We start from the raw sequence: 26,192 nt of genomic DNA on the forward strand, positions 1-26,192 counted from the left end.
TTAAACATCCAAATTGATAGAGGTAAATTACTGTTACACTGAGTATTTCTATAATCAGAACTAGCAGGCTTTGCAGAAGCTCACAGACCGCAATTAAAAACAGAGTAAAATAAATAAATAAAATATTAAATATCAAAAGAACTTCATGCACTTTTCAATGACCCATGTTTATTTATGTCTATATTCAAAAACGTTCAAGGCCTTGATTTTCCCACCTCAAATTCACAAACTTTCGAGGAGCACCCGTGGGAAACATGCAAAACAGTGTGTGAATAGCTCATTCTGAGTTGAAAATGGAGCTTCTGAAGCTATTAAATACTTCCTATTGGCAGCTATTTGCAGAAATGGGTTTCTTTAAAAAAGTAGTCCGACATGTGCTTCCTTTACTGACATGTATTAACACACAACTGTTTCCATCGTACAGACAACAAGCCCTGATGAAATGTGTGGGTGCCTAACCATTCGTAGTCCTGGCGTGTGCAGGAGCAGTTAGAGATGCTGACGGGTCGGTCGAAGTCCTCTCCGTTAAAACACGTGGCGTGGGGAGCTCGTCTCTTGAACGTTATCTCCCTGCCCAGCAGACACTCGTTGCCGTGCTCGTCTGACGGTGACCAGCGCTTGTAGTCGGCCTCAGAGCACGGAACACCTGGAGACAAAAAAAGGAGAGAAACTATAGATATTTGACATTGACAAGGAACTCAGAGTTACTCGCTAATGTTCCTGGCGGTCCATTTGTCAATCAGACCTCCATTTCTTTTGGTAGAGGACTCGAGCAATGAAGCGCTCCATCTAGTAGCCTCAATTAAAAGGTTCACAGCTCTTTAAAGCTCCAGAGAATACATGCATTTCTCCCCTTTTCTAGCCCATCTAATATAGATTTAGCCATCATTTGCACACAGCAGTTTCTGCTATACACTTCCGTCATGGCTACCAAGTGTGAGGTAAACAACTATATTTGTTGTAGCTCATTTAACTGCAGTAGGTAGCACATTTCAATACTCTAGTATGTTTCACTTAGCATACCTAGCGTCTATTAGCAAGAATCCCATCACAAACAACTTAACTGAAAACTGGCCATGTTGATTTTACAACTTTCATTTTTACAATCTTTAACTTTAATCTCCTAACTTTAATAGTTTTTTTTAGCTACATTTTCCAAATGTCTGCATAGTATCAATTTTATTTCACTCCTTTTTTTACTGTTGGCTGCTACAAGACATATGCTGACGAAAGACCTTGCTAACAATACATTCGGAGAAGACATTAACTCTATGTTTTATGATAGCAGGGCTATGTAAACTGTTGTTCCTTTGTAGATGAACTGAAGCCAGTCTTCTCATCTAGCCCAGGCCATACAGCAACAGCAGCTAACGGGACTTTATTTAGCCATCATGCTTAAAGTAAAATATGTTACCATTCAATGAAAACTTGCCCCATAGTGTTTTTACATTTCTTGTTGTTGATGTGTTACCTATTAACACTATTCTTAATCAGTGTCGGGTTAGATTATTTTGAAATGTAGTCAGTTACTGATTACAAATTACATGGCATTTTTTGTAATTAGTAATGTAATCCATTGGATTACACATTTTTTTATCTACTTTTGGATTACTTGACAAACAAACTTTAACAATATCGCACCTCATACTAACAAAATGGACATGGACACAAAAATTTGGGTTACACAAATATTCTCAAAAAAATGTTCAATGTAAATGAAATGCATTTAGTAGAATCAGCATTTACAGTTGGTCATATCAAATAACATCAACATCACAACAACAAATAACATCAACATCACAACAACAAATAACATCACATTTTTGTTGCTAGCATGGTCGTTAGCCGTCCATTGTTAATCCCATGATGCCTTAGGTTGAATCTGTCCCTATTCACTTATCAAGATCTTTGTTCCAACATTTTTAAAACTGCCATATTGTAAGGACGTAATCAAAAATGTAATGAGGTAATCCTTTGACAACATACCTATAATCTAACTACCCTTTTTTTTCAAATGTAATCTGGGTTGATCATAGTTATTTGAGTTTAATCTGATTACTTAACCCTGAATAAATGTAATTATTTACTACCCAGCACTGTATTTATTGTAGCATTGAAGATAATAATTTAAAAATCAGGATCTCCATAAATTAAACCTTCTGATGAGCGCCACATCTGGTATATCAAGAGGTATAAACTTATGAATAGCTGTTGTGAGCTGTTGTTGCTAAGAGCTGAGGATCTGGAACATAAAAGCTGGCTATGCTTTCCTTCCCTCCGAACCTCCCTCTCGCTCTCCAACCTACCCAGAACGTCGGAGGTGTTGACCTGCAGGATGAGCCAGCTGTGTCTCTGGTCGGCGTAGGAGCCGAAGACGGTGAAGATGGTACTCTTCTCCCCGGGCTCGGTCAGCAGCTGGTAGACATATACCTCCCTGTCTGAGAACTTAAAGTCGGTCCACGTCTCGCCTTCATTGGTGCTGAACCTGACAGGGACATGGCCAGTGTTCAACACGTTATGTTATTAAGCAACAATGACTTTTCAGCTGTTCCCCATGTACTGTGTGTTCCTTTTTAATAAATCTGTTATATTAATTTCCTTTCATCTGCGGTCTGCCCATTCATTCTATGACATAGCAACAGAGAGGAAGATACCATCATCTGGAAAACACCCATTTAATATGGGGGTAATATGGGAGTAAAGCAGGCATTGGAATTGGGTGATTTATCCCAGTTATACTGACATAATATATAAAGGCAAAACCAGGTTAGTCAGTAACCAGGGTATGGGAACTCTGCGCGTAAACAAGGTTGTGTGTGTGTCACGTGCACATCATTATGAATACCTGCAATGTTGGCATAGAGGTGTTTTATGACACTTTTTTTACTTTTTTTCTACAACACACAGCTTCATGTTCACAGAATCTGCTCCTGCTGGCTAATGAGCACATCCACTGGGGCTTTATGTGCTTCGCTCCCCCAGACTTCCTCAAGTTGTTTGGAGGTTTCAAATGGAAGCCTTCCACTCACAGAGCAGTCTCTCTGGGTTTTATGTTTGTTAGTTTAGGTAGAACCAACAGAATGATAGGGCTGTGTATTGGCAAGATATATTGCAAATTCATTTTAAACATCCAATCTTGGGAAAACTTTCATAGTATAAAGAACATAGCAACAAGCAACCAGAACAGTGGAATCATTTGTATTCATCACAGTCGCCAAAATCGATAGATACATACGATCATACATAGCGATACAATATTCTTTGATATTTTCTTCCACCTACTGAATGACACATTTAGCTTCTGACCTCAAATCTGATATTTTTCTGTCCTGGAGGAACATTTAAACAGGTCATTCAGACTTACTTGAGAAGTGTGGTGGGGCCTCCTTGTGCGATAGCCATCAGGATGCCACCGTGGTCACCCCATGTGTAGAAATGAGGGCCTGCCAGTGCCTGGACAACAGGAAGCACGGTCAGAGCATAATGCACGTAACAGGCCATAAAAGATCAGTGTGAACAGCACAAATCACATGGAATCTGATCTTTTTGATTCTGATTTGGGGCCACTTTCATATGTGGTCCAACTCAGATTCAGGTCTGATTCTTTGCAATGTGACCTCAGTGTAAAAAGTCATATCAGAATTGAAATGTGACTTTTATGTCACTATTAACTGACATTTGACCTCAAACACACACACATATTCCTCTCAACTCCACTAACTGAAAATAACTGAACTGAATTCCCTTCCCTTAATCCTTTATTCAATTGTTTCCCCCGAGCACACACACCAGAAACACACAATGTCACACGTCCTCTCATGAACTGAAAGACTAGCAATCCTTATTTAATTTATTTAAGGGACATTTGATTTTCTTATCAGGGCTCAGGAATTTGAATGCAGTTTTTGTGAAGGAGATACCACTTAACCCCAGCCACTTGATTTGATTGTTATTTGATTGGTATTACAGCTGTGTACTGGCAAGAATCTGGCAATGTGATACATATCACAATACAGGGGTTTAAATTCAATATATCTTGATTTATAGATAGATAGATTTTCATCAGCAACTCCCATGATCCCATGCTACTTCCCGATGTCATCAATTATTGTGTTGAATAATTGCATAAACTTTGCAGGTTGCTCATATTGACCAACAAACAGTTACTGCCCCAGTCTTCAGTTCCCCTCAGCTCTATGGCTCATTTCAGTGTCTTTTAGCTCATTGTTTTGGCAGCTGTTTTCAGTGAAAAAACCAAACCTGCTACTAATCAACTAACAATGAACTATATCCATCAAACAAAAGCAAGCTAAGCCGGACTCATATTTAGCTATTGCTATATGTGTTTTCAAGAATTGTGGGTGCCCAGTTAGCTCAGTCAGTAGAGCTGGCAACTCATGTACGGAGTTGCTGCAGCGGCCCGGGTTCGAATCCGACCTGCGGCCCTTTGCTGCGTGTCTCTCTCTCTACCTACCGTTCATGTCTATCTTCCACTATCGAATAAAGCCAATAAAAGGCCAGAAAAAATTAAAAAGAATTGTAGAAAGGGTGAGTCCTAGCAAAAAGTGCAGAAAGGTTTACAATGCCTGGGTACATGTACAGGCACTGAAAAGTAACGCATTGTGACACGTTAACTCTCTTTGATAGACGAGCTGCTTGTGACTGAGTTTAACAAGCTGTGTTTTTGTGTCATCTGTGTCAGATTTTGTACTGACCTCTTTCCACCGGGCTCCAGCGCTGCTGGATACATACACATTAGGCTTGTTGGCCAAGTTCCTGCCTACAGATCCTGCAGAGGACAAAAAGACATTTTACACACAAACACACACACACACATTACAGGGGTTTTCCCTGAATATTACAGACTTGATGTGACCACTGTTTTTGCTTTCACATATGGAAAATCTGTAACCCAAGAGCTCAAACCATAGCATTCTGTATCTGTTCACGCATGTAGCATTTGTATGCACTGACCAATACTTTCCTTTGACAGTATGTTGTTAAATAATAAGGCCAATCACCAGGAATGATATGCTCAGGCAATTCACAAAGAAACATAATGAAATCAAAGATGCAGAAATGGAAAGTTCCCATTTGTAAAGAAACAGAACAGAGTCTGAGAGTCTGCAGCCTTGTCAGTGTCACTTCAGAGGCTGCAATGCTCATTGTAAAGCAAACCAAAGGCAGATAAAAGATGAGGTTTGTGTCTGATTTTTAGCAGTCATGGTGAGCGGGGATGACGGTGGTGTTAGAGTATGTCTTTGGTAGTGTTATGTTGTAGCATATCATCACCAAAAGGTATTACAAATGATGTGTACCAAATGTTGCACAAATGCATCCAGTAGATATTGAGATGCTGCTGGATGAATAAGGGGAAAATTCAGGGGATCACCAAAGTTTGTAGGATTCATGAATGTCTGTACATAAGTTCACAGCAGTCCATCTAGTACTTGTTGAGATACATCAGTATGGACCACAGTCTTTACATCTCTTTTATAATTCTGTAGTGCTTTTAATGTCTTGAGCCATGCAACAAGCGCAGCTAGAAAATACCAGTGACTACAACATGATTAGAATTATGCATTTGGCATTGTGTTAAATAATAAGTCAATAATTTGCTATATTTTGCCAATAATTACAGAGCCTTCTTTACTTCCCTTGGCAAAATACAGGAAAGACACAACTTTTCAGTAATTAAGTGATGTGATGTACATAACTAAGATATAACTGAAAAACATCTTCAAAGCCTTGCAAAATATATTTACTTTGACATCTTAAAAGGTCCAGTGTGTAACATTTAGGAGGATCTATTGTCAGTAATGAAATATAATATCCATAGCTATGTTTTCATCAGTGTATAATCAGCTGAATATAGGAATCATTGTGATTTTGTTACTTTAGAATGACACATTTTTATCGACAGACACTCTTCTAGGAGAAACTATGCTGACCACAACATGTGCGAAAAACGCAAACACACTTATCTACAGCCAGTATTTGTCCCTTCTGGGCTACTGTAAAAACACAGTAGTACAGCTCAACATGGTGGACTCCATGGAAGGCAACATGTGGGATTTCTAGATAAAAACAGCTCATTCTAAGGTAAAGAAAATACAATGATTCTTATATTCAGCTGATTATACACTAATAAAAACATACCTATGAATATTATATTCCATTTCCAACAATAAATCCTCCTGGACACACACACTGGACCTTTAAGAAAAGACGAGACTCAATGTCCTTATTAGCCGTGCGGGCTGCATGGCTCCAGGGACAGCAATGTCAGTCGGTCCACTGCTTCAGCTCATACTGAAATGTCAACGGTTGGATGGATTGATGAAATCTTGCAAATAAATTCTTCTTCCCCACAGAAGAATGGTAAAAATGTCTTTGTATCTTCAAAACTAATGCCATTCACATCAGCCTCAGGTGTGCTTTGTGTTTATTGCCAACCAGCAAACGTTTCCGTGCTAATTTGCTAAACCAAGATGGTGAGCATGGTAAATAACCCACACATACATACAATAATACCACACTGACATACGCACACACATCCATTTACAATATGCACCCCTGCTTCCATCCATCAAGAACAATGGAATTTATGGAGTGGATGATTAATACCAGCAGTGTCTGAAGAGCACACAGACACCTGATTATGTCTGCAGACATCAATCGTGTTAATCAAATCTCATTTCAGGGTGAACGACTTCAAGAAGCGCGGATCAAAACAAGAGTAACATGGTTGCTGTGTCTCTGTCGAGGGCTGTAAAAATGCCTCTGAAATGAATTACGCTCTGTCTCTGTGTAAAATGGGCTAATGACTCTCATTAAACATCATCACACCAGGAGCCAGAGAATGGAGACAATAAACAAATGTTCCAAAGAAGATTCTGTGCCATTGTACAAATATGAAACACTGTGTCTGTGTTATCAGTCCCATCGGCACCACTGTTTAAGCAATAACTTATACCACCAGGCTAAAAAGCAGGGTTTTGCTGCCCAATTGCTGATAGGAAATATGTTCTGCCAAAATTCAATATCTTTAAACTTGTGGTTTTAAAAGAGTTTCATTGTGAGTCAGTGTTTCTTCCAGGATTTTATTTTTGGACGAGTGGAGGAGCATTATCTTAGAAAAGTGTATGACTGTGAGGGCAATAATAAAACAAAAATAAGAGAAATAAGAAAATAACACTGTGAACAACATTTTTGCATACCTACGTAGATATTTTTTATGTGTCGTACGGTGTCCTCGAGTGCCCAGACAGGCGCCTTTAAATAAAATGTATTATTATTATTATTAAAAGTGTGTCCTCAGAGTGAATTCAAAGTCAACTAGTGTAATTATGTTTTACAGTAGTGCTACCACATCATATAGACAGGTATGTATTGAACCAGGGTCCAAAATTAACATCCACCAAGCACCAAATGTGGGTAGATTTTGGGTTTGGTGGACAAATAAACTGGGCTATATGGGGGCAGGTTGCTGGTAAGTCATTTGGAATCAGGTTTACATTGCTGCGGTTATTAACTGTCCACCATACCAGTCGTGACACCAGCCAATCAAATCAAAGCAGCTTACTAATATTTCTACACAATGTCTATGTTCTTGCCGTAAGAAGCCCCTGTGTTACATGTTATCAGAGACATGGTGACATATTCCCGGTATTGAGCCACCAAGAAGAATGACTAAGAGAAATTTCACAGATGCCTCCGTTTTTGTGAGAGGTGGCGTCCGAACGACACAGGAGCCCCGAGACCCTGGTGACATGTGATCATTTCAGTTAGGTACCGTCAGTAATGATGCAATTTTATGGCCTGTAATTTTTTATTGTATTTTCTCAGTTTACCTGCCATTGGCAAATGAGCTAAAGACAATTTTGGGCCGTGTCTTAAACGCTTGTTGGTGGGGTTTTTCTGATGTTCATATGTTTGGTCTCAAGGCTTTTATGTTTCCTCTGATGTTCTTTTATTTTGTCTGCTGCTTTTATGTTTCGTTTGATGTGTTTTCTGTTTTCACATTTTAGTCCAAGGAGAAACAAAACGTCACTACAGCTGTAGTCTGTTACAGTTGCAATCAAGGTTATTATAGTTAGCTACCACTAAACTAAAATCTAAACCTAGTTCAGTCAGACAACTCACCTTTGAAATGTTTATTACAGGAGTATAGCGTATTTAGATTTTGGCGTCTAGGCTCCGACCTCATCACTCCCCGCAGATATGTTTACATAGAGATATTGGGGAGTGATGAGCAAATACCTTAAACCCTAGCCGGAGCCAGCAGGTGGATGCTGGGGTGGTGGTGGGGCTTACAGCGCAGCAGGCAGCAATACGGATGCAGGGCAACAGCGGCATTGACAGAGCAGAGGGAGAGCTGGGAAATTGTGCAGTTTAAATAGACCGCCAGATTGGTGAGTGATTATGGAATAAGGCATGTCGTGTGTGTATAGCAGCGCAGCTCGAGTTGACTGCCTGAACTAGCTCGCAGGCTTCACTCCATTTGTGAAAAAGCATTTTAAGTTAACTGGAATAAAAATAATTCAATAATGCATAGGTCAATGTGTTTGTATTGTAATACCCATTCTGAAAGTCTTAAATCTTGCCACTGACAAATACGCCCATTATTATAATTAAATAAATAAAAAATTTAAACTCACACTGAAACACTAAAAACTGAACTAAAACTAAACATTTTCAAACAATAAAAAATAAACAGAAAATAACTGAATTAAAAACAAAAAAACTAAATAAAATAAAAACTAATTATAGTAACTGGTTGCAATGACAGACTATCAGCGCCGCATGATACACTCTAATAATATAAACTCATGATATTTGTTTTTCTATATATATTTGTAATTAATAATCTGGAATGACAGACTGATCAAAGTGCAGAGGAATATATGAGCAGTTTATTCAGGTTGTTGTTTATGTAAACATGTCTGTGCAGTTTGTGTATGTATATGCAGGCCTGTATTCATGAGTGTGTTTGACCCGTCGAGTGCCCGCTGGGTGCTGCAGCAGTAATTAGCCCATCTGTTTGAGAGCGATAACGAAGAGGACGGTGCCGGCGATTGCCAGTTTTCTCTCTCTCTCTCTCTCTCTCTCTCTCTCTCTCTCTCTCTCTCTCTCTCTCTCTCTCTCTCTCTCTCTCTCTCTCTCTCTCTCTCTCTCTCTCTCTCTCTCTCTCTCTCTCTCTGCCCATTATCTAATAAGAATTTAATTAGAGGGACTGGCTGGGTGCAGGGGAAGAGGTCTCCTTGACACTGGAGAGTATCACCAAATCGATGCTTTTCACCAGCTGTGAAGAGGCAAAGAGGCGTCAAACTCTGCTTCTTCAGCAGGAGGACTCATTCCAATTCACCCTGAGGAATTCATCTCTCTGCAACATGTTGGAACTGTTCTCCCTGTACCAGTGACTTTTGATTTTCAGCTATGGTTTTGAGACACTGACAGACTTTCTGGCACTGCAACTGCATTTCCTGTGTTCTGGGCAAAACAGGAAGTGGACATTTACTAAGACAGACTAGAAACCCAGCTTTATCACCGCAGAGGAAGACTTGTATGGTTTGTGTTGCTTGTTTCCTGTGTGGGGAGGACTATCTGTGTTATCAGAACAACAGGAAGTCACAGAAAAATGACTCTGTCAGAGAGATCACCCCCCAACGGATGGCACACAAAGACTTTCATCTGTCTTGATTAAGAAATACTTAAAGAGACACTCCTGCCCAAATGACTTTTATAAAAGATTATTTTTCTGTCCATCACACAGATTCCAGAGATTCAAAGCTATCTTGGTAATAAGAGATTCCTAAAAATCTGTCTTTATCAGTGATGCTGCTGCTAGTTGTCCCACCTGTGGCCATGATGAGTCCTGGTGCAGAGTCCTTGGATAAAATGGGCATCCTCCTCAGCTGGATGTTGAACAGCTGGCTCCAGCGCTGGGCCAGGTGGAGAGAGCAACCTTTACTGAGCTGAACAGGAGAGGGAGGGAGAGAAGAGGAGAGGAGAGTCAGAGGATGTCGTTTAGTAGTTTTCAAAACTCTTCTTTTTGCTTTAACACTCAGTTACGTCACAAGACTCAGGTCAACTACTAGACAGAGAAAGAACGAACTAGAAATAGAAAGTAAGGTTAGAAATGTTGGTTTGCCAAGATGGATCAGTATCAGTATATATTGTGAAAGGTTGTTATAACATAGTTAGTGATTACGACATAGTTATATCCTGGTATAACAAGAAACCTATCTTGTAATAACGGTAAATGTTTCAGGGTATAAGATGATGACTTATGTCATAACAATATAACGTGGAACAATACAAGTTGTAATGTTTAATGTGAAATAAAAATAAAAATGTTAATATTTTAAGATAAATATTATATTGCTATAACAACATTATAATGTGATATGTTTGTATGCTGTAATGGCGTGAAAGAATGTTTTTATAATGTGATATAAACATATTTTATTACAGCAATAAACATTTCAGGTTATTATGTGATACTGATTGGTTTTTCTTTCTCTGGCATGGAAGCAATACGCTGCTATAAGAATTCAATACAGATCAAAAACACCTACAGTATAAAAGGTTTGATCCATTTTTTTCATACCATAAACTACCAGCAGGAGTCAGTTTGCATAACTCAACAAAACTTGTGACATTCATGCCTGTCATTATCAAACATTATCACTTTCAATTTCATTACATAAAAAAGTCTGCAATTCAGTGATTTAGTTATAAATAATGGATCCGAACACAGAATAACCAAGCAGCTCTAATGCACAAGTATTGGTACAACAGTAAATTCTAACTAGGATACTAGGATGCATGAGAACAAGGCTGTAAGCACGATTACTTTAAGTTTTGCTTTATCTATCAATTCTTTAATTAATTGGAGTTTGTCTATAGATTGTCAGAAAGTAGGGTAAAATGCCCATCACCAGAGCTTTAAGTTGCATGTTTTGTCTGACCCAATCCACGCCTGGATTAATTAACCTGTTTATCCGCTACTGAAGCCCCAACTAAGTGTGTGTGCGTGTACCCAGTGCAACCAGTACTCCTATGCTGGAATAATACCTGTTCATTTATCATTTAGTTAAACATACCTTGAATATACGTATATATTGAAATATATAATCATATGAGTACAATATATACAATGACACCACCTGCCTTATGGTTGATTTTGTACTTCAGTGGTGCAATTTCCACAACAAATTTGCAATTAATCAAACTACCAAAACCAATTAATATATAAAAAACCTCTGCACTTCAGGGACTGGGGCCACAGGGCCCAACTGCCCCAATTGTAACCCAGCTTTGTGACCCACAGTCCAGAATCCACATATATTCCATTTACAGAGACAATTGTTACATTAGAGAAGCTTTTGCCACGGACTAACTATTAATCAATAGCTTGTTTGCACATGACGTATGGCACAAACTGCCGATGGAGGCCAGGAAGTGATTATCTACATGAGAAGCACTTACAAACTCTCAAAATGTCTTTGTGGATTTTTTTGGGGGGATGCTTCTTATGTTTTTTTGACATGCAGCAAAGGGCCACAGGTTGGAATCGAACGCTATATCTAGAATATTTTCACCACCTAACCTTGCAGTCAGACAGCCCTTTCCAACAGGGAACTGAGTCGTTATATCTATCCATGTTCTGTTCAAAGCCACCACTTTGGTGTTTTAACAAGTATGGATCACCAAAGTCACACAGTAACACAAACGGTGTACCTGGCAGTCCACGGTTCCTCCCAGGCTGTCGGCAGCAGGCGGCTGAAGCAGCTCCCACGTCCCCCCCTTATCGAAGGTGATGACTGATCGCATGTTGTCCTCGCTGACCGAGCCGTTGATGAGTGTGGCGATGAAGACTCCTCGCAGCCCCTCCACGCGGTGCAGGTCTGCAAAAGGCTCATTGGCAAAGTACCTGAAACAGAGATAGGATACACCATCATCATCATCATCATCATCATCATCATCATCATCATCAGGGTCAGGGAGTAACACATATTTGCTTAATGTACCACAACAGCTGATACAGCAAATTAATGAGCAATGATTTGCTTTCATTAAAACACCATTTACTTTTAGAATAGAGACGTTGTCAATCTTTTTGTAATTGATGCACTTTTCAAGGACAAATAATTTCAAAATGAAGGGGCCATTAATTGTGATTTTCACACACACTGATCAGCCATAATATTATGAATAATGCTCTGCAGCCCCATAGCAACAAACTGTGATGCACTGTGTGTTCTGACCCCTTTCTATCAGAACCAGCATTAACTGTTTCAGCAGTTTGAGCTACAGTAGCTCTTCTGTTGGATCGGACCACACGGGTCAGTCTTCACTCCCCACGTGCATCAATGAGCCTTGGCCCCCCATGACCATGTCTCTGGTTCACCACTTTTCCTTCCTTGGAGCACTTTTCTGCAGACCAGGAACACCCCAGAGGAGCTGCAGGTTTGGAGATGCTCTGACCCAGTCATCTAACCATCACAATCTGGCCCTTGTCAAAGTCGCTCAAATCCTCACACTGCCCATTTTTGCTGATTCTAACACATCAACTTTGAGGACAAAATGTTCACTTGGTGCCTGATATATCCCCCCCCCACTGACAGAAGTTAAGATAATCAGTGTTATTCACTTCACCTGTCAATGCTCACAATGTTATAGCTGAGCGGTTCATAGTTACCAGTCTAACCCAGTACAGTACAGAACAAACACTTGAATGATGGCAGTATAAATTTAAGCTCAGGCACCACCCAGCAATAGAGGTGAACAAATCCCATTATCCCAGCAGGATGAAACTTTGCCATGACTTTTATTAATCATTAGATCAGTAGTAACCAATTTTAGGCCAAACAAATAAAGTCTGAATTTTTTCTTGCTTTATTGCGATCAGTAAGTTAATATCTGGTAATGGTCATCGGCTTTTGTCAACATATTATTAGGGCCTGAACAGCAAAGCACTGTGAAGGCCCAATTGAATCTGAAGGATTATTTTATTCCCCATGTCATAGCACCACCTACTGGCTTGTAAAGCGATCGTAATCTTATCATGTGAAATTTTCACAGCGTGGATAGCGGGGGCCGATCACAGCCAATGACAGCACAGCGATCAGAAAATCTCTGTATGCCTGTAGCCTAAGCAGAGAGTAATGGATAGAAAGAAAGTGTATCACTCCAGATGGACAGAAAATCTGAAGTTCGATTCTGGTAGTTTAAATCCAAGCACTTTTCAGGACATCTTTATTGCTTGGGTAATCCAAGCACTTTCAATGTCTTGATTTTTTAAAGCATTTCTAAGTACTTTCCAGACCTGTGGCAACCCTGTGTAATGTGTGGTCATTCCAGCCTCAGTATTGCTAAAGAAAAATTTTGCTGATTCATTTCTTTGCATGGATTTAAAAAAAATCTCTGGTATTCCCTGTACATGTTCTTGTTTAGATGGCTTGAGAACACTAGAGGGCAAACACAGGTAAACTAAAAGCATCAGCAGTTTGAAATTACAGCTGTACAATGCAACTTTTCACACAGCAGATAGAGGTAAACAGGAAACCTGAACTTCATTACCCAGAAATGATCTAATAAAACCACATGCATGCAACACACACGCTTTGACCAATCTGTCCAGCACAGGATGCTTTGTGCTTACATAAACAGAAGGACTCACAGCTAATTTCATTAGCAGAAGATACGGTGTCAAATAAACAGAAAGAATCATCACTTGCAGGCAAACACCTGAGCCAACAATGTGACTTGCTTCTGCCAAAACAACACCGGATCTTCCTGATGTGATTAAAGAGAAGACAGAGCAGAAAAACAATGAATACAGAGCTCAGAGTTCAGACAGAGCTGTGGCGTCGGATCAACAGATTGTCTTTTATTAGATAAAGAAGCATTGCTCGTCTGTGTTTGCAAAGCCTTTATATTATCAAGCATATGTAATGGGAACTAAAGGTCTTCCTGTCAGTTCCTGCAGGTTGCTAGGGGAATGACTCAATTACTGGCAAGCCTGCAGATTGTGCTTAATTTATGCTGTAGGTACACACCAGGTTCATTTTTATATGCCGGTACAATCTGCTTGATGCCATGACTCATGGAGGCAACAGGAGCAAATGAACTACTAATATTCAACCAGCTGCATGCATATTAAGCATTAAATTTCTTTCTTGACCTCCAATATACAAAACAACCTCAACTTTTTCCTGGAGCTTTGGACTGTATCACACCATTTAATCAGCAGATACAGTTGGCTCAGTTGTCATGGGAATGGATCAGTTAGCATCAGGCTACTACTGAGTTACTGTCAAACTACTTTCATGCTTGATGCCAACATCCGACTAAACACCGACTTACCTCTTTAGATGGTCACTAAATTCTTCCTGTGAATTGGACCCTGAAAAATCACAGCTGTCCATCTCTCACAACTTGTGTGACGTACATAGGTGATGTGTAAGCAGGTGATTGGGCTACTTTTCTAAGCCTGCTACCAGAAAATGCACAGAATCTCTAGTTTTAGTTGTTAGTAATACTGGCACTTTACTAATGGTCAGTTCCCACTTTGTTTCCAACCAGCCGAACAGGTTTTTGATAAATCTTAGATAACATGTTTGTGTGCAGTACCTGATCAGTGTGTTGCTACCGGAGCCCTCAGGACTGAAGTACAGAACATTCTCCAGTGACAGAGAGAAGGACAGGCCCTGTGTGTCTGAGATGTAGAGGTGTGTGACGTTGTTCAGGTGGTTGACACACACAAACACTTGGTCCTCTGATGCATCGGCTATGTAGTACTCCTGTTGGGAGGGGGGGAGAGAGGAGGTCATCTTTACTGCGCTGACCTACAGTGTAAAAAGACTGGATAAGCTTGCGAGGCAGCTGGACTTGAGAGATCAAGAGATCATGAAATCATGCAAGAATCTGTCTTGCCAGGCTTCAAGTTATGTTGTGTGTATCCTACCACAGTGGTACCGGACCAATCAGCGTAGTATAAGGAACTATTGGCAGCTACAGCATGAGCTACAGGCATGGTTTAACGCTAGGTGTGTGTGACGACGTGTGCGTGAGACTATAGTGTTTGCTCGAACACAGCAGTAGCGGCTGCTTAAGAGGCTAGCATAGATGCTGCTAGCATCAGTTCCATCAGAAATGGAGAGTATTTCTTCACTGAAAAAAGAGCAAAGAACGACACAGAAAGCTTTCCTCCCAACTGGTTTTGGTTAGAGGTTGACTATGTTATATGGTTTGTTGATCTCATTGGTTGAAGTTTGCCCATGATAGACAGATGGTTTATCCAATCGCCTGCCAAGTATTTTTTGAAAGTGTCTGCCCTTCTTTAAACAGTTTCCAACCACCATTTAACAAACCATCTGACGCAGTCAGGTTAGTGACTGGATATCACAGTGGAAACATGGCCGTGTATACCGTGTAGTGTAGCGTAGGTGGTTCTTCCACCCAAATAAGTCGACTGAGTCACATATCTTTAGAAATGGAAACCATGCTGTTCATACGCAGCTTGCTTATTTTAAGTAATCCGCAGTGTACTGATTCAGACAGGAAATGAAGCAGAGCCAGACTTTGATTCACTTGAAAATTATCCAATCACCAACTTTATACAAGCTCATAATGTGGATGATCATTTGGGGACCATGATCTTCATGATTAGGAACTCTGGAGGTCTATTACCTTATAAGCTGCATATTTTGTTAATGCTCAGCAAAAGCTCTCATCTCATTCTATATAACATACTGTACTCTCCTGTCTAATATCTCCATGACTGTCACGACCCCTTTGACCTCTGATATTCGTCAAGGACCGTTTTAGTTTAAAAAGTTTAATGTCTAACTTCATGTCAAAACACTCACTGTCTATTTCCTTACAGTACACCTCTGCTCAGATGACACATTGTGAGAGAAACCACAAATTGAACACAACAGTAGCTTTACATAGCAATTTCAGGGGCGTTGATTATGCTAATGATAAAAAAAAGAGTTGCCTTTGAACCCTTTGAACACAGAGGTATACGATAAGAATATAAAAATGTTCTTGCATGAGACCTGATGCTTTTTAAAAAATCTTCAATCTGAGGACAACTGGATGTACACATTTTATGTAAAATTTTGCAAATAGCTAAATCATTAACCAAAGTTCTCAAATATTAAAGTCTTTACACAAGTAGCTATACAAGGCCTTTGACTAAAATAATGGTCTAAAACTAAATTTAGCTTGAAGTCAGAAACAATGTGATTATAGAGTAACCAAACAAGATCATAAAACTTTTGCTAGTTTCAATACACCTTCCTGTCTGTACCAATAAAGTATTGAGGGTTGATACCCAGACATACATCAACATCAACTAATCGTCTACAAATTAGGCTTTCAGAAATTCTCAACTTCTGAGACAGCGGTACATGTAACCGAGACTCACTGTGATTGGATGTCGGGTCATGAACTGGGCAGCTTTCATTGGCTGGCGGTTGTAGGAGACCCAGAGCTGAACAGATGAAGGTTCGTGGCTGCCAAACAGTTTCTGGAGAAGCAGAGGACACAGACACAAGAGACAGCACAGATCATTCAACTACTCATCAGTTATGTGAAACCCTTGAACATTTCTCAGGCAGACTACATCTGTCACTGAAGAATGAATGAGTTAGCACAAATCTTGTTGATCAGAATCTTGTAAAACACATGTATTCAAGCACATCTAATGATATTTGGTTCATTGTTGGAAGACACATAGATGTTGATGAGCCAGCGAGGTGTCTCTCTGGAAGTCCGGACTTTTGTTTCTATATGTGCATATATGTGGGGACACTTGCAGAGTAAAGGTAGACACCCCTGTCCCCCAGAGCAGGGTGAGGTTGTGGACAAAGAGGATAGACTCTGGTTATCTAGACTGTCCGGATGATTTTTTTCTTAATATCCCAGTAGTACAAAGCTCGACAGCTGAGTCAGAAAACATTAAACTTCCAGACTTAAAAAGACTCCCACTGGGGTACAGAAATCTGTGTGTGTAAGTGAGACAGAGAGAGAGAGAGAGAGAGAGAGAGAGAGAGAGAGAGAGAGAGAGAGAGAGAGAGAGAGAGAGAGAGAGAGAGAGAAACTCCAAGGGTACGTCTTCATTGTCATTACAAATACATTAGAAAGCTGGCTGCTGGAAGGAGCAGAGCTCTGATCTTTTATGAATTACCAGCATCCAGAGCAGAGGACTTATATCTCATTTCTGGGTGTGGACACCTGAGAGGGAGTGAGTGAAGGAGAAACAGAAACATCTTCTGATCAGTGTCCTGGGGGTACACTCCAGATTTCTAGTAAAGTGACTCAGGTTTTCGTTTGAATCATGACAAGTGAACTAGTGACATGATGCATAGACTGTATGCTGTGATACATTGTGCTGTTTAAGCATACGAAAAATAGAGGTCCATCTAAAATTGAACATCAAAAGTTTATCTATTGAGTTTTTTAGACTGCAAAAACAACCACTTTAAGAAGTCATTTGGTCTTATATTGAGCCTTCAACAAATATTTTTCATAAAACAAAAGAGAATTCTGTCAATAAAGAGATACTGACTGTATGGATACGGTCCATCTAATATCCCAAATGTATCATGACAATGAAACAAGAAGATTTGTAGATTTTTAAAGCAACGTTATGTAACTTTGCCTTAAAATAACAGCTAAGTCTTTAATGCTACACTGTGTTCCCCGTAAGCCTGTTCTTGCACTATGTAACTTTTGGCTCCGGGTCAGGACAGGTGCGTAACACTAAGTCTAACTAAATGTTTTCTGGTTCCACCGCTGCTCTGCCTCTCGGGAATCAGTCTCCTGATGGACAGTAAAGTAAACTGCTGCTAAATGCTGTTAGCTAGCTGGCTCAGTTAGCTAGACTGTGGGAAACAGTTCGGATAATGAAAGTACACAACTGAACTACATATAGAACATAGCTCTAGTGTTAATAGACATTTTAATGCAGAAATGTCACATATAATAACTTTAAAGGTGATGACTGATTTTATACATCAAGGTGAGTTTTCCAAGCCATGGATAGCACTACTCAGTGGAAACAGAGGAGGAGCTCCTGACCCTGAGCTAATGACCCTGATGATGCTATAGTGATCATTTTTGTCTCAAAACTGACAATCCAACAACCACACCCACAGCACTCAGCGATCGGTCGGTTGTGCGGAGGTGTGAAAGTGGGTTGAAACCTCCCTCGAGCTCTGTTGTTTCGCTCTTCTCATAACTCCTGTCACTTTCTGAGTGAGTGCAACACCATAAATGTCTACACAGAGAGTCTGAAAGTGCAGCTCATTTAAATGATTACCACGTCTCATCCCTCTCTGTGACAGCAGGCTGTTCACCCCGCCTTTGAGTGCGGCCATTTGAACGCTCTCGTCTCTAGACGTGGTCAGATGACACTTCACACTAGCTAGTTTGTTTCAAGCATACCCCGGCCTATCTATCATACAAAGGCCTCTGCCGCTTTGATATTGACCCTTCTTTCTTTTTTTTTTCTGAGTCCCCCAACTTAATTTAAGTGCAACAGTAAATCACTGGAGCAGCTATTTAAGAAAATAAGATGTCAGGGCTCAGTATTGGACAAAACAGTTGGCAGAAAGTGGAGTATTGACTTTTGAAACGTAATGATATGAAGCAAGGGTCTGAAATTGAATCCATGAATCATTACTAGACTAATAACGCCTAAATAACTGTCTACACCTTAAAAACATATAGTGTTTGCTAAAGTGTTCCTGACTCATTTAATTTCTGGAATGCTTCATTACGAATAGAAAGGGACAATAAAAAAATCAATAAAGTAGTCCCGCTTTCAGAAGCAGCTCGACTCCCTGATGATGAACTGTGGCTTCATCATCCACAAAGAGCAGGTTTAGTTCACATGTTGGCTGTGCAGTTCCCTAAAATCATGTTACCTGATTTCTGGGTCACAAAGGCTCAAAATTTGGAAACTTTCACTACAGGTTTCCAAAGTTTAATTGAACCCTCTGAACTTCCTTATTCCTGGATGTGTCTGATTGTAAAAACTAGGTTATAACCTACCTGCCTGTCATTTATTGCCTGACATCATCTCCCCTGTACTAGATCTTTGACATTAAATACACCTCCATATTCTTATTCTCATCTAAAATCTAAAAACAGAAGAGAGGTGTCTGCTTTCCTCTCCAGCCCGCTGTACTTATTAAGGCTCTCCTCTATACTCCTAATTACATTGTCACAGCTTAGGTACTCGCTGCCCGTCCCATTTCCGTCCCAACCCCTCGCTCTCCCAGCTGTGCATTTATTATGTGATTGTTCAACTAACAGAGAGAGAGCCGAACAGCTTCATTATTTTACTTTGGGTAAGTTTGGACCACCCTGTTGGAGGCTTTAACAGCAACACCCTCTAGATAAAGAGTGAGAGATAAAAAAAAAAAAGATAGTGAGGAAAATGAAGGTGAGAGATAGAAAAATGCCATCAGGGAGTTGAATAGAGAGAGCTCGGGAGAGAGAAGCTTTAGAAAGCTATAAATTGAAGTAGAACAAAGAAGTCCGACTGGAATTCAGAGCAGTACATCCACTATTCATTCTGTCTGGGATGGTAGAATTAGATTAATATACTGGTTAGATGAATATAAAGAGCCAATACGGGACATGTATTAATAATCACATATTAAAAGAAAGCTTATTTCCCAAAATGCCAAACTATTCCTATAAATACTGATAAAATGTGTTTCAGTTTAACTGGCAGATTCTCCTTGAGCTCAGCTAAATCCTTTCACTTTGGAAGATTTGCCACTCTGGTGGTCTTGTGTAAAGCTGTAACAATTAGTTGCCTATTCAATTAAGTGAGGACGTCACACTGATCAACATTCAGCAGAAAATTGTAAATTCTGCTATTTATATATAACTAATTGATACATTTAGAAAATGACTGACAGACTAATTGATAACAAAAATAATCGTTGCTGTTTTTTGCTTATAATTTTGCTGAGCAACAGCCAAAAGTTCCACTTTGGCCCGTTGTCAACTTAGTGACAGAATTCAGTCCCTCCCTTGCAATGTTGTTATCGCAACAATTAACACAAATTCAACCAACCCATGTGAATTCTAAGCAAACCTTGCAATTTGGTCCAAGCACTGCAATTTTCTAAAAATCTGACCAATCATTGTAGTTTCTAGCGAGTTTCTCCAATCCTGTGCCATGCATCACCAAACTAATTATTTTAAATGAAAAATGAAAAAATTGCCTTCTCCCACAATTTCATTACAAAAAATGCCTTAAAACATCACAACATGCATTGCAATTGTTTTTTAAAAATCTGCTGTGAAATCAGGCATTTTAGGACACAACAATCCCAAAAAAAGCTAGTGAAATCCTGGAGGGACTGAGAATGAATGCTAATTTTAGCTAATATAATATGCAAGTGATGTCATTTCAACCAGTGAAAGTGACTTGTTTGTGTTAGCATCAGCACTCAGCAAATCCAGATTTCAGAATATATCTGATAAACAGTACAGAATGATACGATGCAGATTATATTTCTACTTTAGATTACTATTAAAATTGTTCATGACGTCTTTTTATTATCACTAGAAAAAGTATAAACAGTTATTATTCTGGACAGTTGCCAGTGCTGCCATTTTGTCTGACTCTAAATACTGTTTTTCACTCTGACGAGATCAATTTCTGGAGAGATTTGTTGTAACATGTACAATACCACAATACAAAGTCACAATATCAGCTATCAGCAACTTCCATTCTAAGATACTGGTGCTGGTTTCTAAAAAATCTTGTGTTTGTGTGTGTTTGTGTGTGTGTGTGTGTGTGTGTGTGTGTGTGTGTGTGTGGTGTGTGTGTGTGTGTGTGTGTGTGTGTGTGTGTGTGTGTGTCCCTGATTTGTGTCCATCCTTGAGTGCCGGAGCATCCCCAGTCTCCAGCAGAGCATTTTAGCCTTTTCCATTCAGTCTATTGATTTATCTAGTGTAGTGCCCACATCGACTGTGTGGTGTGATGTGAAAGCAAAGCAGCAACTACACTGAGACAAATGGAGGGAAAGGCGGGAGGGACAAATGGAGGTAAAGCACAAAGAGAAACATATAAAGAATAATAAAACGGCAGAAATGCTCTCATTATAAAGTTTTATATGGTATAAAATTAGGTTAAAAAAAACCCAATTATATATATGTATTTTTCCTTTTGACATGTCTATTAAACTGAAGAAGTAATGACTCTGCATTACTACCACAGTGCACAATAACAAACTATTTCTATCCACTGCAGCTCAAAAATAAAATGTGGGTTTGGAACTGAGTTTTGTTCTGCTGCTTCACCCTATATACTCGAATTAAGCTTTTTAGGTCAGTTTACTGTGTGAGTCAAGGGAAAAATGGACAGGAGTATGTCTACTATGCATTTTCACATGTAAGTGGCATTGGAATTATACATTTTTCCGCTGAAACCACAATGATAACTGTAAGTGAGCCACACATTCCACAATGTGCTCATGTTCTCTCAAACTGATCCTCTCTAAACTCTTAAATCCCTGAAATGACATGTGGTGGGCTCCAGATCAACTCAGCCCGGGTGGCAAACAGACACAATTACAGCAGTTCTCAATGGAATACAACATTCTACATACATACACATGTAGGCTTTAAAGTCAGAGTAAAATTGTATGAAAGAAACAAAGCTGAAATGTGCAACTAATTTAAACAAAGTGCTACATTTTATTCCACTGAACAATGTTGCTAATATACATGCACTACCCACTGCTTAACAAAACAATTCTGATATTCCTCCAAAGTTGTGTTCATGGCAGGACAGCAAACCTCTCAAAAAGTGTTTACCAAACCAGGCTGGTTGGCCTATGAGAGGCTTTACGAACTACAGGTCAGAATTGAATCCTTTGAAACAACATAGGGCAACAATTTCCCCAAACATTTCTGATTCAATATGGAGGGCTGTGTTCGACAATATTTCTAACTTTCTGAAACTGACAACCCAAATGGTGCCAATAGTGATGCAAACAGTGAGGAACCAGGGTTGTTCTGACCAAATATTGTAGCAGCAGCCTGCTCCTGTAGATTCTTCCTGTATAACATCAAGAATATTTGCAGCTTTATCACTAACAAGATGTCCATAGTGCTCATTCAGGCACTTTTCATCTGGATGGACTGCTACAAATCCCTCCTAGCTGGAGCCCCTGCATTAGACACCAGAAATCTTCAGCTAGTCCAGAATCCTGGCACCACACAACGCTGGCGTGTGACCTGCAAAGTAAAGGTCACGTGACCGACAGGAGTAGCTAAGATAGCACTAGTGCTAGTGAGGTCATCTGCTAGCATTTTTTTTTATTACCAGCTCAGCTGACCACTACTGGCCGTGGCTTACTACAATGTTGTCCTACAAACCACAGTGGCAGTGGCTTTTAAATAGCTACTTTGAGTTTTGATTTAAAAAGGAATTGATTATGGAAATAATGTTTGCTGTCTTTTTATTATTGAGCTATCTTCTCATCATCTGACATTTCTCGAGACAGTCTTAACAGATTTGGTGGAAGTCTTTTGCTGGGCGACAGAACCACACATAAATCATTTTAAGGAATTTCTGTGATAATGCAACTTTAATTCAGAAATTGAAATGTAAGGGATCCATTAAAAACTTAAGTTATATTTGCACGAATATTCGTGAAACCTACAATATTTTGGAGGGTATAATTCTGTATCTTGTTTCTTTCTCGTCCTAATTTTTTCCTTTGAATTGTTTTGCATTTCTTTTTTTAAAATCACAGAGACAAGGTACTGCTTTGTCAAAACAAAGTAGAAATTAAAGAATAAAGGAATGCATCAGGCTAACTGACAAGCTTCAGTGCATTTTACCCTTTGCTGTAGAGTTATGCTCAATTTTCAAAGACAGTGGTGTAATTGGCGTATTCACTAAAAACCTTCTTACAGTACTAGCAAAGCAACCAAAAAGTGGCCAAGTGACGCCTTCAGCTGTCTCCATCCATCACATGACCCTCGCCTTGCAGGTCGAGGCAGTATCAGTAGTCTCACCATGGTAAAGTGCCAGTTGCTCAAACATGAATAAGAAATTCTCTCCCACACTGTAGTATTTGGCATTTTAGCTCAATCACACACATATGTTTTCCAGGATGAACCTCACACAAACACACAAGTGCATCTTTAATATTTCCTTGAAATGCACAAGGCCACACAGTGAGAGCTCAACTCCTACACAGTAAACAGCCACAAGGTGACATTTGTTAACGACTGGCCCAGGCGCATGTTCACTGTTGCTTTTTTTTTTAGGCTGACATTTTACTGAAACGAAAGGTACCTGCACTGACACCGAAACAAGCAACAAGGAAATGTCACAAGCCAAATTCTCTGAGGCAAAGTACCTTCTGCTTGTTTCACCCAACTGCTGTACAGTTGAATCCTATCAGACCTCTATGTGCTTTACAGTTTAGACACCAAAGCTACCTCTCGGATCTATCCGAGCCTATATCAAAGAGATCAGCTGTTACATATTCATGACCCACTGGCCACCCACCTCAGGCAATGCTGCTTTTAGATGGGCTTGTAATACATCGTAAAGCCGACATGTCTTTTCTTTTACATCTGCAATCTCTCTCTTCAAGAGGATCTCAGGTGCTTACAGGTAGATGGTTTTATGTCAAGTGTTTGTCTTGCATGTGGGATTCTTTAAAATCCACAAATGGATGAAAACAGTCCCCTACACGTACTGCATCAACACAGCACACCAGTGTGTTTTAGGCAGTTAAGTTGTTTTTGTCCCACCTGAAGTCTAGTGCATGGTTGTTCATTTAACAAAGAATGGTTAAAAGATAATGTGCATTTTCTACACCACTTTTTCTCCTCTACCCAGGCTGCCTGACTCAACACTAGGGCTGCACAATTCATCAAAATATTATTTGAAATCACAATATGACCAAGTGCAATATGCAAATCACAGAAGATGCAATTTTTTGATAGGTAAACTGTGTGACAAACAGCATTATAATGAAGTACTGTAAAGCTGCAGAGATGCCCTGACCTACAAATCTTGTTCTTCAGATGTAAGAAAACATGTTTGTTTGGTACAGAGCCCAACAAATGTCACATCATCGTGATTTTGAATTTGTAATGCAAAAATGATAAATCCCACACCAATCACAAACGCAATCTCTGTCAAAATAACTGCATTATGATGTTTTTACTATTCTTTCAGCCCTACTTAACAATGTGTTTGTGCAAAGTTTTGCTTTGATGTCCTGCTACAGGCTGCATCTCATGTTTGGGACTTGATTTCTTTCCAAAGAACAACATTTAGATTCCAGACAGATATTATTCAGGGATATGATGGCTTTTCAGGTGTCTACCACAGTTTCAAAGTAAAACATCTTCGTAGTTTAAATATCATGTAAGGCTTAAGAATCTAGGAATATGCAACCAGCACAGTTCCTAGGACGGAGGATGATGGCTTGGTATCAGAAGTGGGGCTACACCATGGTAAATGGTAAATAGACTGCACTTGTATAGCACCTTTCTAGTGTTCCGACCACTCAAAGCACTTTGGCACTACATGCCACATTCACCCATTCACACACATTCATACAGTGATGGCAAACACTCATCACAAGCAGAAACTAATTCATTCATTCACATTCACACACGGGAGCAATTTGGGGTTCAGTATCTTGCTCAAGGACACTTTAACATGCAGCAGAAAGAGCCAGGGATGGAACCGCCAACCTTCTGATTAGTGGACGACATCCTGAGCCACCTTTACCTCATTTATAGACAGTTCAAAGTGAGTAACATTATTAGAAAGATAATGGTTAGCATGTTTAGCATAATAATGGTACAGCTGTTATAAATGCACTAATCCTACTTGAAAACACATTCATTTTGACTGAAAGTGAGCTAATACGTAAAGGACCAATGTATAGGATTTAGTACCATCTAGAGGTGCAGTTGCAGATTGCAACTAACTGAATACCACTCGCGTCTGTATTTGATGACCTGGGAATGGGAAAAACGCAACAGGCCCTATCTACAGTCAGTGTTTGGTCTGTCCGCTACTGTAGAAACATAGTGGTTCAACATGGTGGACTCCACCAAAGAGGACTGGTACTTGAATTTCCCTCGGGATAAATAAAGTATCTATCTATCTATCCATCCATCCATCCATCCATCCATCCATCCATCCATCCATCAATCCATCTATCTGGTTCCCTCTGTAAATAAATACAGCTCATTCTATTCTAACAAAAACTCAACAATTATTTTCAGGTGGTTGTACACAAATGAAAACACACCTATGTTATATTCCAATATTATATTCCATTACTGACGATAGACCCTCCTAAACGTTACACACTGGCCCTTTAACGCTGCTGTAAACAATGAATGAAATGATTATGTCCCTTCTGAAAGGTTTTGCTCATATGGACAAACCTATAGAGAATTATCACCCAACTCTACAGTTTTCCTCAGCTTAGCAACTATCAGCTCTAGTTTTATGGCCCACAACTACTTTATATTGTTTACATAAACTCTTATCAACATCATTTTCAGCAGCAGCATTGTACCACTCCCTGCCCTACTAAAAACTAAAATCTGCAAATGAACAACGACTAGTCTTACCATCACTGCGAGGCAGGAAATGCCAATCCTAAGCCAAACTCTTCTCCTGTGTGGTCCCTCGTCAGTGGAATGAGTTTAAGAACATAATTCAGTCAGCAGAATTTCTTTCTGTCTTCAAAAATCGCCTGAAAACCTACTAGAGTCACATAATATGCTCTTTCTCTCTTTATTTTTCTCTAGCTTTGCCTCAAAAACAGTTGTCATTTGCTAGGTGCTATATGGATGATGTTCTGTAGTGTATAAGGCTCAAACAAGATTCAGCCAATCAGATGGCATCCATACAGAGACGCAGAACCCAGGGCAGCAAAATTTCATTCATGTAAGCACTTTTATCAGCTCTCTTTCATCTTGTCACTGCCCTACTTTCTGATTGATTTTGAGTATTTAAATAAACAATACCCCTACTTTCCTTATTGAGCAGCAACGGCAATTGCCAACCTGAGAATTTCCTGTAAAATACCAAAACACAGAAGAGGACACTGTCAGGAATCCGCAGCAGTCTGAGGTATTTACTAAACTGAATTGTTTAA

At 39.6% G+C, this 26,192-nt stretch overlaps 1 protein-coding gene across 2 annotated transcripts in view; it reads right to left on the bottom strand.

The window, feature by feature from the left end:
• Nucleotides 1-26,192, bottom strand: part of sorl1 (sortilin-related receptor, L(DLR class) A repeats containing) — a 94,741-nt gene that overhangs the window by 26,525 nt on the left and 42,024 nt on the right. For both annotated transcript variants that reach the window (XM_051397761.1, XM_051397760.1), the window contains exons 7-14: nt 16,442-16,543; nt 14,641-14,810; nt 11,746-11,938; nt 9,860-9,977; nt 4,716-4,789; nt 3,365-3,453; nt 2,307-2,485; nt 460-646 (exon numbers count right to left, since the gene is read on the bottom strand). In XM_051397761.1, the coding sequence (XP_051253721.1) occupies nt 460-646; nt 2,307-2,485; nt 3,365-3,453; nt 4,716-4,789; nt 9,860-9,977; nt 11,746-11,938; nt 14,641-14,810; nt 16,442-16,543 (1,112 nt within the window). The remainder of the gene's footprint in view (nt 1-459; nt 647-2,306; nt 2,486-3,364; nt 3,454-4,715; nt 4,790-9,859; nt 9,978-11,745; nt 11,939-14,640; nt 14,811-16,441; nt 16,544-26,192) is intronic.

The sequence above is a fragment of the Dicentrarchus labrax genome, unplaced genomic scaffold (genome assembly GCF_905237075.1).
Source record: "Dicentrarchus labrax unplaced genomic scaffold, dlabrax2021, whole genome shotgun sequence".
Classification (NCBI taxonomy): domain Eukaryota; kingdom Metazoa; phylum Chordata; class Actinopteri; family Moronidae; genus Dicentrarchus; species Dicentrarchus labrax.